This window comes from Serinus canaria, chromosome 8 (assembly GCF_022539315.1).
Source record: "Serinus canaria isolate serCan28SL12 chromosome 8, serCan2020, whole genome shotgun sequence".
Classification (NCBI taxonomy): domain Eukaryota; kingdom Metazoa; phylum Chordata; class Aves; order Passeriformes; family Fringillidae; genus Serinus; species Serinus canaria.
In genome coordinates, this window is record NC_066322.1 from 9,839,065 (window position 1) to 9,853,544 (window position 14,480).

At 50.7% G+C, this 14,480-nt stretch overlaps 1 protein-coding gene across 4 annotated transcripts in view; it reads right to left on the reverse strand.

Annotated features, from left to right (window-relative positions):
* Positions 1-14,480, reverse strand: part of RNF220 (ring finger protein 220) — a 212,552-nt gene that overhangs the window by 54,973 nt on the left and 143,099 nt on the right. For 3 of the 4 annotated variants that reach the window (XM_009088660.4, XM_009088659.4, XM_030226610.2), the window contains 3 exons: positions 13,634-13,679; positions 4,190-4,285; positions 7-49 (listed from right to left, as the gene is read on the reverse strand). In XM_009088660.4, the coding sequence (XP_009086908.1) occupies positions 7-49; positions 4,190-4,285; positions 13,634-13,679 (185 nt within the window). Of the gene's footprint in view, positions 1-6; positions 50-196; positions 364-4,189; positions 4,286-13,633; positions 13,680-14,480 lie in introns of those variants that run through there. The other variant, XM_009088661.4, reaches the window with a different exon arrangement.

Below are 14,480 nucleotides of genomic sequence, written 5' to 3' on the forward strand. Positions count from 1 at the left end.
ACTCACCGTTCAGCCGGGTCTGCCGGTTCGCTCGCACCCGCAGGAAGGTCTGCAGAGGGGAGACAAGAGCGTCAGGACGCGGATGTAAACAACTCGCCCCTCTCCCGTACACAAGGCCCGGGCCGGTCCCCCCACTCTCCGCGCATCCCAGAGACAACGCTCCGTCCGCGGGCCTTCCCCCCACCGCAGCACCCACCTCTTCCCGGCCCCCGCCGCCGGGCCCTCTCTTGCCGCTCTGCATAGCCGCGGGCGCCGCGGGCGGGCAGCGGGCGGCGGGCCCGGGATGCGGGTGGATGCGGCGCGGCCCGGCGGGCGCCGCCGATCAGCCCCCGGCGGCCGCCGCCATGTTGGCCCCGGTCATGTGACCCGCGGCGCGCGGGTGAGAGTTCAGCAGGCAGTTCCCATGACAACCGACAGGGGGCGGCAGCGCCCGGCGAGCCCGGCCAATCAGAGCCCCGGGGCGGCTGGAACCCGGAGGATCTGGCCAATCGAAATTCAGGGGTTACGGTGGGGAGGTGGAAAGAGAGACCCTGTGTACCTGACCAGTCAGAAATTGCGCCTGGCCAATCAGAAATCAAGGGTTACTGAGATCCTGAAGTGCCTGGTTAATCAGGAATCAGGACCCCCTGGAATCCAAGGGGCCCAATCCGACCCTAAAGGCAGGTTGCTGCCCAGGGGCAGTTGACCAATCAGAGCCTGGAGCAACTGGGAAGTTGCTGCCCAGGGGCAGTTGACCAATCAGTTCCCTGGGAGCAACTGCGAAGCAGTTTTCCTGATTTCCAACAAGATTCCCTTGTCCAATAGTGATTGAGCACCCTTCAGGCCCAACGTCACTGGCCAATCAGAGCCTTAGCCCTGAAAATAACCCAAAGGCACTGACCAATCATGCACCAACGTGTCACCCTCCAACTTCCTCTGCCCAATCAGAGACTGGGGCCCAAGGGCTCTTGGCCAATCAGAATCCAGGGGTAACAAGACCCAAAGGCAGGTGGCCAGTGGGCCCCTCTGTGTTCTTGCCCTGCCCTGGCCTTGTCATGGAGCCCCCAGGGCCTGCCCTGGCTGGGGGAGTCGAGCCTCGGGAAGCAGAGCCCTGGGAAGTGGAGCCCCATCCTTCCCGCCTGCTGACACCCTCTGCATCTGCCGGGGCCAGGCTGAGCATCCAGCTCAGCTCCAGGGCTCTGACACCTGCCTGCCCTGCCCAGAAATGCCCCTATCACGGCGACACCTTGGCTGCAGGCGAAGCCTGCGCTTTCCAGGCACTCCTCCCTCTTTCCCTTTCCATGGTTCAGCAAATCTGGGCGGTCAGAACTGTCTCATGGGTTTCCCTCCCATATTTGCTGCACAGTTGTGGAGGAGGATGGCCCCAGCAGACCGGCCTGAGGTTGGGACAGAGCTGGGGGCTACAAATTCGGCAGCAGAGGCTCCTATACACGCAAATCCCATCTGTTCCCCTCTCTGCAGACTCCTCAGACTTTGTTTCCTGGAATCAAACCTACATTTTGTGTCTCCTCTCTGGCACCTGACAGCCTGTTGCTTCTTTTTCAGAGGGAAAACAAAAACCACCCCGATACACGTTTTGCTGCCCCAGATGATGATGGCAGCTGGACAGTTCAGTGCTGGCTGGTGAGCTTTGGCAAGTCTGTCCAACATCCCAGCTCTGCCTGCCTGCTGAACACACAGCTGGATTTTCATACATGGTTTACTTACAAAATCACAGCTGCTGATGTTGGCTTTAGCCTTTTAATGAATTGAGCTGTCTTTTGGGAGGCACGCTTACCTGAGCTCGGGGGGAGGGAGGTGAGCCTTCCCTGGACAAGGATTTTAGGCTTTTGCTTACACTACACTTGCTATTCAGTCAAAAATATTCTGTGGGCTCCCTCCAAGCCTGAAATGCCATCTTTGCAGTACGATGTTTCACTTGCAATTTGCTGTTGATTTCTCCACTGGGTATTCAGGGTTTTAACTAAATGTAACTAAAATGGCTTTGTTTTTACTCAAAGCTCCATCTGACAGAATATACTGTAAGAGGAGCAGCCCCTAAATCCACTGGCTGCCATTACCTCCGTCTGATCAGTCTCCAGGTACCAAACCCCAGCAACCAGGCTTGGCACAGGGGAGGCAGGAGGATGCCTCCTCCCCACATCTAGGAGCCCCCCACTGCCTTCACTGCAGCCCCCTCTCAGCATGGGGAGCAATGCAAGCAGCCCTAGTGCTGTGCAAGCCCCTATTTCTGTAGCACTCCTCTTCATTAATCTCTTTCCCTAAGTATCCCCATTGGTATATAAGCACAAAGACTGAGAAAACTGAGCCACAGGAATTCTGAAAACCCAAACGCCAATAACTCACGTTCTTCATGTTACTAATACAGTGTATAATCATGATTAGATCACAACACAAGGGACAGTCATAATTCCAGCACACCTCTGCATATGGAAAGCTAAATTTTGCAGCCCTTAAAATCACCACCGTGAGAGTCTTCTGCTCTGCTTCCTGGGCTTTTTCCCTTGGTAAGCCAGGCAGACTGAATTCTCGTTCATATTGTGGCTTTATTAAGCATACACGGAGGCTTTACACACCCTTGGCACCCACTCTGAGGTCCCTTTACACTGCCAGTGCAGCGTAACTCAGCCAGCACAAGCATAAATGAAAATCAGGCCCTAGAGGTGTTTTCTCCCTGCAGTGCAGACGTACAACTCCCATTACACATTTGCATTAAGGGCTGCAACCCTCCATAAAATATGCTCACAAACTTAAAGCACATTAGAGAGTAGCTGGACTCAGCACATAGAGGGGCTTCTGCTGAGAATATTTGTCTTTGAGCATGACATAATAAAAATGTACAGGAACAGAAGGCTGCAAGGGGCCACCAATCTCACAGAGACTGATGTCTGGCAGAGTGGGAAGGGAGGAGGGTTCTCCAACAAAGGGGCCACAGCAAAAATCTCTTTCACACTCTTTTGAAATGAACATCATTTATTTATTAGCCTTAATAAACAGGCAGGAAAGAGAGCAGGATTACCTGAAACAGGCATTTCTGTATCTTCTGCAAGGTTTTGCTTCCTTTGCTTTGCTCCAGCTTTTATTGTTCATGGGAGAGTAAAGTGGCTGTGACGTGACACCAAGTTATACCTCAAAGCCACATGGGACTATGATCCACAACTGATAATACAACCAATAAACAGGACAGAGGGTGGAATAATGGGCAACAAATGAACAAATCTGCTACTAATAGGACCCATCTTCAGGAACACATGTTATAACTGGGTCTGCTCAGTAAGAGCCTCAGAACTGGTCATCAGCCTCTCTCTGCAGGCTCAAACACAGACTTGGCATGTGCAAAGCAGCTGGTGCAGGAAGATATGAGTGCGTGCCTGACCCTAGGCACAGGGTATGGCTGCAGACCATCACAGAACAGAGGGTGATAGGTGTTTGCCATGCTGGCACAGCCTCAGCCCACCCAGACTGTCTGCACAGCAGGTGGACACACACTTGGGTCTGTGCTGATGACCAACATTAATTTATCTGTTGTCTTTCAGAGCCTACTTGAAGCCAGTGGCTGAGTACAGACTTGCAGCCGAACAGTTGGATGTGTGTTGAGTTGGAGTCAAGTTTGCCAGCCCCTAAAATACAGACGGACTTACAACCAGCCAAGCTGTACTTATGCTGCTCCCCGCTTCATTTCTTGCTCCATCTCCCTCAAGTTTTACTCATTGCATCACCAAAGTCAAGACCTGCTGCTCCTCTGGGAAGAGAGTGTTTTATAAAACAGGTTGGCATGGTTGTGGATTGTCCACTCATTTCTGTCTTTGATGGGAGTCATGAGTAAAAAATGTCACTTCTCTGAAAGCTACTCAATGGGCACAGGGTGGGTAATGACAAACAGAGCCATGGAAATGAGACCAAAATGGTGAATATAATGCAATAGAAATAGAATCTCTACAAATATTTTAAAACATTTTTAAATACCGCAGTGGTTCTAGTCAGAGCTGGGAGGACTTTGCAGACAAAAGCCCACCTTCTCAGTCCTGTGAGGGGGCCAAGTGCTCATGTCCCCTTGATGTCAGTAGGAGAACCGGGGCAGTAATTGCATAGCCAAGAGTAAGGCTGTCACACAGAGAGAGCTGTGGGCACTGGGTTGTGCCGGCTCCCTGCCCAAGGCTGAGACCAGTAAGAGCATCTACCTGCTTACCTGGTATCTGTCTGAGTGATGGATGTCATCTGAGGAGTGGGGTGATGCTGTCGGAGAATCTCCTTCCCGCTTGATTGAGGCCGACAACAAAATTGACTGCAAGAGAAAGGAGAAATTCATGTTGTGAGCACTGTCGAGCTCTCTGCCTGTCTCTGAGCTGTCCTCAAAGCCATGGACAGCGTCTGCTGAGCTGTGGAACTGTGCTGGGATGGAATACTGGGCTGTGGGACTGGCTCTGCTCTTTGCAAGGGACTCTGCCCCATGAGGGGACCAGGCTGCTGGGTCTAGGAAAGTACCAATGAATAGGACAGTCATTTTTACCCCAGGTCTGGTGGCTGGGGCAGAATCAGGCCCTGATGGAAATGATATGTGAGGACCTCACCAGAAATTCTCGTGATAAGGCACAGGAGTGCTGAGGTGGAGCAGTGCTTACATGTCCTCATCTGCCCTTTCTAAGTGCCACTAAATCTCTCAATAGCTTTGTAAACTGCACTAAAGCTCTCAGCACCTTTGCAGTGCAACTACCTCTTCCTTCAGTAATTATGCTATTTATTTTAATAAGTAGCACAGAAAAAAAAAGAGCCTTTTAGAAGGTTAAAAAGCTCTGTGATATTTGAGACCTAAGAGATCACTGATAAACTTCAAGTCCATAGTAGGTAAGTCTAAATTCTACACACAGTGAACTCTAGCAGGAAAATTACTGTGGGAGTTTGACAGCATCTGAAGAAATGTACACTGAGTTGCAAATGAACTTTATGATTAGATTACTTTGAGGGAAAAATGCAATTTTAAATTCTAACTTAAATTATAAATTAGCTGAACTAGGCTAAATATAGCCCACTACATTGTGAAAAAATGTACACTGGAAATACAGCTCTGCAGATGTTTGTTTCTGAGAATCAGCTGGCAAGATTTGACAATAAATGACTGCTTGGAGATGTGTGTGTTTGTGAAGGGAAGTGTAGATATCATCTGAATTGGACAGGTCAAGTGTGGTGACAACATTATTAAAAAGCATAATACCTTGGAGAAAGGCAAGTATTCCAGAAATATTTGCCTCTGGGCTGAAATGAAACATGAAAAAATGTGCATTTTTTTGGGAAAGATATGAGAAAGTGGAAAAATGACTCAGCATACAAATTGGTTCAGTCAGCAGCAAGCAATCCCCCAGGCTTGGACAGGAGAACAGCACAGCAGTGCAGCCAGCACAGGCATGGAGGGAAGGCAGGCTTGGGGTGGTGGTGGAGGAGGAGAGTTTGAGTTCTGAGTTTAACCCCATGGGTGTGAGCTGCCAGCCCTGCCATGAGGGCAAGAGGCATGTCCCAGTGTGCAGTGCATATCTCTGCCATAAAGCCCAGCTCTGCTGGCTGTGGGGAGATAGGATGTCCTGAAAGGGGTCACAGAGGAGTTGCCTGCTGGGTGCTCGGTTATTTCCTTGGACAAAACCACTTCTGCCAACTGAGTCTGTGCTGACCACATCTTGGGGCTGGCTTGCTCCTTAGCTCAGCCCAACAGGGATGCCAGGCACTGGGAGGGGCAGTGGGAGCCCACGGGACTGGGGGCTTCCATCAAAGGCTTCCTCAAGAGCCCAGCCTCCACTTTCCCGGGGACAGATGGGCAGGGCAGGGAGGCTCTCTGGCTTCATGTGTTGGCTAAATCCAACTGCTTTGGTGAACAGCTCATTTATTTCTGGAAAAGCCCTCTGCAGAATTTCTGTAGAGTGCAGCCCCAAAGCTCCTGCTGTTGTTTAGGTTCTTTATTTTCTAAATAGAGAGTGATGACCATTTTTGAATGAGCAAGATTGCACATGTCCTAAAAAACACAGGGATGAGGCTCGAAGCCTTCAGTTGTGACTCAGAATAACAGAATAACAATTAATGCCCTAATAAGCCAAGCATCCTGAAGCTGGGAGGGTTAAATCTGTTTTGTCTTCCAATGTATTCTAGAAAAGGGGAAAAAATACCCATCTCCCCATGCCTCGACGACAGACAGACAAACCCTGCCCGCCTCCTGCTCCCCCCCTCAGCTTCTGGTAGCTCTAATCCAATATTATTATGTGAAAAATGGTTGGGCTAGCTATGGAGACAGTAAATTAAACGTTATGTATTAGTTTTTAGCGTGTGGTCCTAGGAAGAATGCTGGCCCCATTTATTCCACAAACCTCCTGAGCACCATGGCAATGACCTCTGGAAAAACGCAGGGCTAAACTAATCCCAAAGATGTCAATCTTGAGGCCTCTTCTACATACACTTGCAGTTTAGATTAATAAACTGTCTATTTTTAAATTGTGTGCAAGCACTTCAATTTTAAATACCCTGCCGGCATGTTAAACACAGCGTTAGAGATGCCAAGTCACACTTCCCCTTCACTCTTAGGGAACCTGACTTCATTTGTTTTTCTCATTTCCCTGTGCTGTGCCACACTTTGCCTCTCGGGCAGCCATGGGGGCAGGCAGGGATGCAGGCTCAGAGGCTAAGGGATTAGAAAAGGCACTTGCCATCAGGGTGACTTTCAATCCTGCAGGAGGCCAGCCTCAACAGTCCCAATTTTGGCTTCTTTTACCCCAGATTGTCATGCTGAGGCTGTTTTCCAATGGTTGAGCAGTGAGGATGCCTGACCAAAGAATACCAAGCCAAGGATTTGCTGTTCCCTGCACCATTCTGCTCATTCCCACACTGCTCCTGGCAAGCAGAGGAAGGGTAGCGATACAATTCCCATTCCTCTGTCAGCTGCAATCTGGGAGGATGGCTGTGGAGGGAAAAGGTGCTCTCCCAGCCCTCAGCATGCCCATGCTGCATGGCAGACCCAAATTCTGGCATCCCAGCCCAAAAACATGGTACTGGGTTCTCTGTGTGCAGATAGGCCTGATGTGGAGATGCTCTCTGCCATGGGACCAGGTTCTTTAGCATGGTGGGAACAAGTCTTGATGCTGAGGTGTCCCTTTTCCCTTGGGTTAAGGCCACCAGACATCTCATTGGTGCCTGGCTGCCAGTACATCCCAGCTGCCCTTCAGAGTGTGTCTGAGTGAGGATACTGGGGGGAGAAGACCCTCCTCCCTCCCTGGTCTCCCCTCCACAAGTCCCACCATCAAAGGTGGGACCTTGCTCCACCTGGAGCAAGGGCTGTGTGTGAGCGGTGGTGCAGCTTCATATTTCTCCCTCCCCTTTAAATCATCTCTCCATTGGGTAGAGGCACACTCTGTGGAGGTTATAAACCCTGAGAGGATCAGACTGAGCATTACACCTGGGGCAAGCTAAATAAAAAAAGGTCACCGGCGCTTTTTAAACATGGACAAAAAAGCAGTAAAATGTGTTTGAAAAAAAAAATCTGGCATTAAATCATGACTTTTTGCCTGCCTTGCCTCATTAAAAGTGGCCTTTTGGAAGGTAAAATTATCATTGTAAGTGATAAGATCTTTAAGAAAATAATTCACGGCTTCTTCACCCTTTAATATGATAGCCGCCACCGGCTAATTTTTTTCTTAATGGCAACGAGGCCATCAATCTTGTCCAAGCCCTGTACTCCCTCCTTCCTCCTGCCCCTCCTGCCATGCTGGGCAGCCATGGCCCTGCTCAGTGATTCCTTCCTGCCCCTTGGAGCCCAGCTGTGCCGTGCCAGGGAGAAGAGATGTGTCTGGATGTCCCCGGATCCCGAGGGCACATCACCTCGCTCATGCTGCAAGGCTCCCCTTGGTTGCTCCCGACACGCTCCACGGACCTGCAATCCTGCAGAGATCGGCTGGGAACATTTCAGCAGCTCACCCAAACGAGGAGCAACACCTACTTTACATAAATAAACACGGGGGCACGTTTGGAATGAATCAAATATTCAACCTGCAGCCTGTATGCCAGCCGCTGTGATCGCAGGCCGTCGATGCCCAGGCCTGCTCCTGCCTGCCGGGCTGCAGGAGCCGTGGGCAGTGCTGAGGCAATGTCGCCAAGGACACCCGTGCCAGCACGCCAGCGGCTCCTGACCCGCGGGCCCGCCAGGCCTGGGCCCCGGGCAGCACCGGGCAGGGCCGGGTGTCAGGGGGCAGCCGCCAGCGCCGGGAAATGGATGGAAATTGCCGGCACACGCCGCCCCCAGCCCGAAGCGCGGCCTCTCGCCGGCAGCCGGGGCAGGTGTCAGCGTCGGGACAGCCCAGCCGGTGGCTCTGACATTCTGCTGCCTCTCAAGGCCAGTCATTTGAGAGTATTAAAGTGCTGGACTCCTCTTTCTGAGAGCCCTGGAAAAACATAAGGAGTCTATTTTTCTTAAACAATCCATCACAGCTGCTGTCAGCAGAACAAATACCCTAACCCTGCTTTTTATGTATCTATATGGCCTTTTAAATTTTTTTTCTTTCTTGCTCTTTTTTTTTTTTTTTTTTTTTTTTTTTTGGCACAAAGTGTTCCCTGCTTGATGCATTCAGCCTTAACTCTGCCGTCTAAATAGGTACTTATCACTTAACATGGAGGTGATGGCTTGACATGTTTTCTGTCTCCTGCCCTCCCCTCCACGGTAGGGAAGACGTCAAAGTGTTGCTAATAGCTGTTATCACTTGGGAACTGTAACCCGAAAGCAATAAGTGATACCAGGCCTTGCTGTGATTTTCCCCCTTAACTCTGCTAGCCGTTTTTTATGTTATTGCTGGAGTATCCCCAACACAAAGATGGTACTATTAGAGCTGAGTTTCCTAGAAGCTTTTGGAGGGTCCACATTTGCTCTCGGGAAAAGTTAGAGGTAAAATTATCTAGTGGCTTTTAGCTGGCAGAGATAAAGGTGGGATGGAGCTGGGGATGAAAGGCTTAAATGTGAGAAGGGTGTGAATGGCGAATAGAAATAATGGTATCAGCAGCTTCCGGCCTTCACTGAAAAATTCCAGTGGTTCCCAAGCAGAATAAGCTTACAGAAATGTGAGCTACTAATTAATTTCTGTGCATGTTACAGTGACACCTGGGATAGTAATGGAGCTCTGCATCCTCTTGGAAGAGACACCAGCTACATGGAGGGAAAAGGGGCCCCTTTCTTGCAGAACTGCCCATCAGCACTCTGGAGATGGAGGGGGAAAGAGGTCTGGCCCAGGTCTGCCTCTCTCTGCTCCTTCTGCCAAATGCAGTGGTTTCCCCTGGTCTAAGGGGAGGGTACAGCTGTTTGGCCCAAGGGGAGTGAGGGGCTTTGTTTGGTCATGGGGTAATTTGTTTTATGGAATAAAACCTGGCAGATACTTGGTTTTGGAGTGACTCTGGTATTCATCACCCCAAACTGCAGGAAGCACAGCCAGCTAACACTCATCCTACGTAATTTCCTCTCCTTCACATATCTGTGGGCCATTCTCATGTCCCCAGATTGGCAATAGCTTTGCCACAATACTCAGATTTAGCTTTTAAATCTTTCCTTGTAAATCAGTTACAGGGGGAGGGAGCAGAGATATGGGAATGACTTTGCCAACCTCCCAGTCTGTCAGTGACACAAGAGAAGGAGTTAAAACCCCAGGGCACTGACACCCGTCCCCCATTCCTACCACCATGGACATGATATGAAGAAGTTAAATGATTGTGCTAGAAATTTCATCTCAAGTGAGGCAGCTGGGAAGGGCTAAATACAGACATTCTGTCAAGGTTTAAGGCTCCAAATCTTACTTGCTTCAAAGCTCTTTTTCCTTGGAGGGCTTTAGTGGTCAAATTTCCCACTTGATGCTGTAATTCTTTCTCAAACTGCTCAGTGAAGCTGTAAAATCACAGGGGTGGGTGGGGGAAGCCAAGAGCTCTGGCCCTGTGGCTGGGTTCCCGGCTCTGCCGGAGGTCTGGGAGCAGAGTGCTGGCTGCCTGCCTGCGAGCACCCTCTGTGGAGCTGGGTGCACACCTAAACAAACCAGCCACAGGCATCTGCCAGGTGTGTGGGATGGATTTTGCTCGTGGCCACTCACATCACTGTGTGCAGCAAGAGCACAGCCAGGACTGGGAGTGGGAAAGGCAATTTGCAGGGATGTATTAGGAAGCAGCAGTGGAAAATGAATGCTGAACCCACCACAAGAGCTGGGATGCTTCATGAACCCAGTCTCTTCCCCTTCAATGATCAGCACCAGTTTTTCCACAGGGGATATAGGCTTACCTGTGAGGTGACAGGTAACAGTTTGCAGCTAATCCCCTGAAATACAGGCAGTAGTGAAGTGCTCTTAGGTAGCAAGAAGGACCTAGGGATGCTGGCTCTCCAGTTAGCACCAGTTGCTCAAGGAAGAGTGGGAACAGTTGGATTTACACCTCACCAGCATGGGTTCAACCCAATGTGTGCTCCTCTCCTGCCTTGCAAGAGGCAGCTGAGGCCAGGGGAGAAAGGCAAGGGGAGAGCACGAAGTCTGGGAAGGATACCCAAGGGAACCTCTCGCTGCTGACAGCTGTGTACAGACTGCTGCACAACCACCAGTCCAAATGGAGTCTGGTGTACTCCATATGCCTCTGTGAGACATTCCTGTAACCTGTTCTGCCTGAGACCCAGGCTCTGGCCATGCTGGGGAGTGCTGCAGGGAAGCTCAGGCCTCACAGAGGTCTGGGGTGTGGCTGGCTTGGACAGACCTTCAGAAAGAGACCTTCTGAGTGACACTCTGCTTGTCCAAGTGCCTTGTCCCCACTGGTGTATCACCATCTATTAGGCTTGGTCTCTAAGGGCAGATGAGGATCCTGAACACTGCAGATCTGTGGTGCTCAGCACTGCCCTTTGAGCTGCCTTTGCAGAGAGGGAGCCCAGGCACCAAGCAGTGGTGCTGCCTGGAGCCCCAGCTTGCAGCCCTTGCTTGGCTGTCACTGCCTCAGTCAGCTCTGATAATAGAAGAATCTGATACAATAATCCTGCATTCATCACATCCCATGTTGAGTGATTGGATTTTCTTTGACATATTGCCATGAAAATTGACCCAGTGCAGTGAGTGACAGCTCTTCAGGGGCAGGGGAGCAGTGAGAGAGGAACATGCATTTACATCTGGGCTTTTATTGCCCAGAGAGATGTTTGCTGGGGCAGCTGTGGGAGCAGAGCTAGGCCACAGAGCATGAGAAGATTAAATGCCCTGTTCCAGCTGCCCCCCAGGAAGAGCCTCAGGCCAGCACAGAAGTGGCAATGGTAGTGATGCTGTGGGTAAAAGTCCTAAATGAGCCCTAAAGTGGAGTAAAAGCCACTAGTGACCAAAGAAGTAACTACCAGCCTGCAGCCATTCCAGTTTCCATGTCCCTGAGTAAACCAGCTTGCCCTTGCTTGTTTTGCCATTGGACACTCTTGAGGGATGGGGAGGTGCCGCCCCTTCTCCCATTGCTGAGCTGCTGGAGCTGCTGGCCCTTTTGTTGGCAGCAGGAAAAGGACTGGCCAGGAAACATTGCAGTAGTCCCGTTCCACCAGTTCAGAGTGGTACAGATCTTTCTGGGGGTGCCTGCCAAACCTCCAGTGATGCCTGGGTGCCTGGACATGGACTGCAAGCCCACTCTGGGGGTCTGTACCCCATCCCTCTGCCTGGGACTGTATCAGAGGGACTTCACAACCTAGTGGGCTATTCATACCCCATGTTGCAAACATTCAGTGGGCACAAAGGAAAGGAGCAGCCTTCATCTCTTCACCACCCTCCTCCTCAATCCCACCTGGTTACAAAGGGGCCTTTAATACCAATCTCAGGTGAAGGTGACAGCACTGCGCCTTCTCATGCCACACAGGACTTGTCTCCCAGCAAAAGCCACATAGAAATAATGAATCCTCCTGGGCTGAGAAGCTTTCAAGCTCTCTGAGAAGGGAATGAAAGATTTCCTGATTTTACCCTCTCCCTCCCTGCTCTCCCAGCTTCTTGAAGTTAATGTTCTTAGTCCCAGACGTGACGGGCAAAGGGAAAAGATCCATGTGGTGACAGGGGACGATTGATCTCTTTTACATAGAACGACGCTCCAGTCCCAGTTTAATCCCCTCGCTCAAGGCAAATGGGATTCTTTGTCAATGGAAACTTCAAAAGCCTGGCCCTGCCGTGAGATGGACCTTCTTCTTTATCTGGTCTCTGTCAGTCACTCACTGTGTTTGCCTCCAAACAGCTAATCTGTCTTCCTAGCCGTCCTTCTCCCTCACAGGAGATGTGTTTGGGACCGCTGAGTTATCTACATGAGTCCTGATGGGGAGTGAACAGGAAGATTGCAGTCCAGATGCTTTCATTTTGCTGTTGCCCTTTCCAGCTCCTTCAAGACATCCCAAAGCAGCCTCACACTCTGTGGATTATCAGCAGTGGTGGATTTGGGGATTTCTCTCTGCTCTGCTTGTTTTCAGGGGAGAAAGAGTCAGGTCTCCACTCTCCTGCATGACTATACTTTGCTCCAGGGCACAGGAGGAAAGTATAGTCATGCAGGAGACAAAGGTCTGGAGCACTATGGAGTATCATTGCATTTTCTTTTTTCCCCTTGAAGGATTTTGGAAATTTTTGGACTTATTTGGTAGTCATCCCTACCTGCTAGGAGCTCAGGTCAGCACAGTGGCTCCCAGGCCTCTCCCTTGGTGGGGCAGACAAGGTGTTGATGTATTTGCCAAGACACCCAGCCCCAAGGAGAAAATCTAGAACTGAAATGTCAGTCTTTGCTTCTGACATCACATGCCAAAAAAATCACCATAAGCTTCCAGAAAAACCATTGGGGAATGAGACTGGAAGTTAATTCTAATAAAACAAGCATGAAGACATCTCCTGTGAGAAATACCCTTCCCTTGTCTGGAAGCCGGGAGCCTCCCTCACTTGGACTGCATCATCAGAAGTGTAGAAGAATCTGGAGCACTTGCTTTTGCCCACCCTGGAGAAGACAGCATGGTTTTCAGTGGCTGTGCAATGCTCTGCAGTGCTCCCTGCCTCCTGCTCACCTGCCCAAGCTCTGGTCTTTCCCACCCCTGTGCCACATGAAGTCCAGCTGATAGCAAATCAGTAATTTATGCCCTCTGCAGTGATGCCATGATGCTCTGTGAGTTTTTCTGCATTGTGAGCCAAGGGGATGGGAGGTGGGTCCTGGGGAGGGGGTTGAGACTAAAATGGGGTCTTTAGTGATTTGGGTTCCTCCTTGGGTGTACTTCACTCCTTGAGGCATGCCCACTCTCCCCTTCCAAAGCTGGCATATGGCTCTGGCTCCAGGAACTCCCACACGTGATTTCCCAGGCTGAGCTCAGGCTGCGTGTGATCAGCCTTCATTAGCTGTCATTAGACACAATCTGGAGTCCCAGAGCCCAGCAGCTCCTTCAGCTCCTCCGTTCTTGGCTGCACAAGGAATGCAGAGCTCTGTGCAGGGACTTGGCTGCTCCAGCCCAGCGGCTGTGTGGGGACAGCAGCTTTCCCCAGTGCCACTGGCCCCCAAAGTGTGGCCACCTCCCTGGCAGACATCTAGTAGCAGGCTGGGAAGGTGAAGGGGTGTAAAGAGCATCCCTTGGGGGACAGGGAAAATATGCTGAGGTTTTCTCACTTACCTTGGGGGTGCCTGCTGCCATGGCATCCTTCAGGATGGTGCTCTTGCTGCCAAGAGAGAAGAGAACAAGGTCAGTCACAAAACTGGCAGACAAGGAGGTGGGTGCTTCAAGAGATCTTATAAGGTCAAATAGCAAAGCACATTGTTCCTCTTCCCTGGACCAACAAGAGCCTCTTCACCCTGCCTGGAGGGACATGGGAAGGAGGGCAGTGCCAACTATTTCTCCAGCTGTAACCAAGTGGTCATATGAGTGGAAGTCCCCAAACCAGCCACACGAGTCAAACACCAACTCTCCCCCTGCCTGGGGCTTGCAAAGCTCCTCTCCCAGCACTGGGAAAAAGCAGAGAGCAAGTCTGCAGGGACATAGGGAAGAAAGCCAGGGAGAGGGCAGCAGAGGTGGTGAATCCTGTGAAGGGTCAGGCACAATGAAAAAAAGGAGAATAGGAAAGAGAAGGAGATTAAATCGGTATAAGAGCAAGGGAAAAAAAGATTTCCTCAGCTCCAGGCACACCGGGGGAGCAGCAGCTCTGCTGGAGGCTGGAGTGATTTGTTAATTCAGCTTGCTCTCCATTTAGCAGGGAAGGAGGTCCCTATCCGGTGCTCCTCCTTGCCTGCCCTCGCCAGCGGGAGATGCTATAGATTTAATAACACCTTCCCCCCTCCAGACAGGTTAAACTTGAAACAATTACATATCAAAGCCGACATGGCGGGGAGGCCTGCACTGTAATTTTTTGGTTATTAAAGTAATCTCTCTCATGTAAATTCTCCTGCTAACATGCTGCAAACAGCATTAGGAAATAAATTATTTCCCCATGATTCGATTTGTCAATGCAAAGCACCTGCAGCAG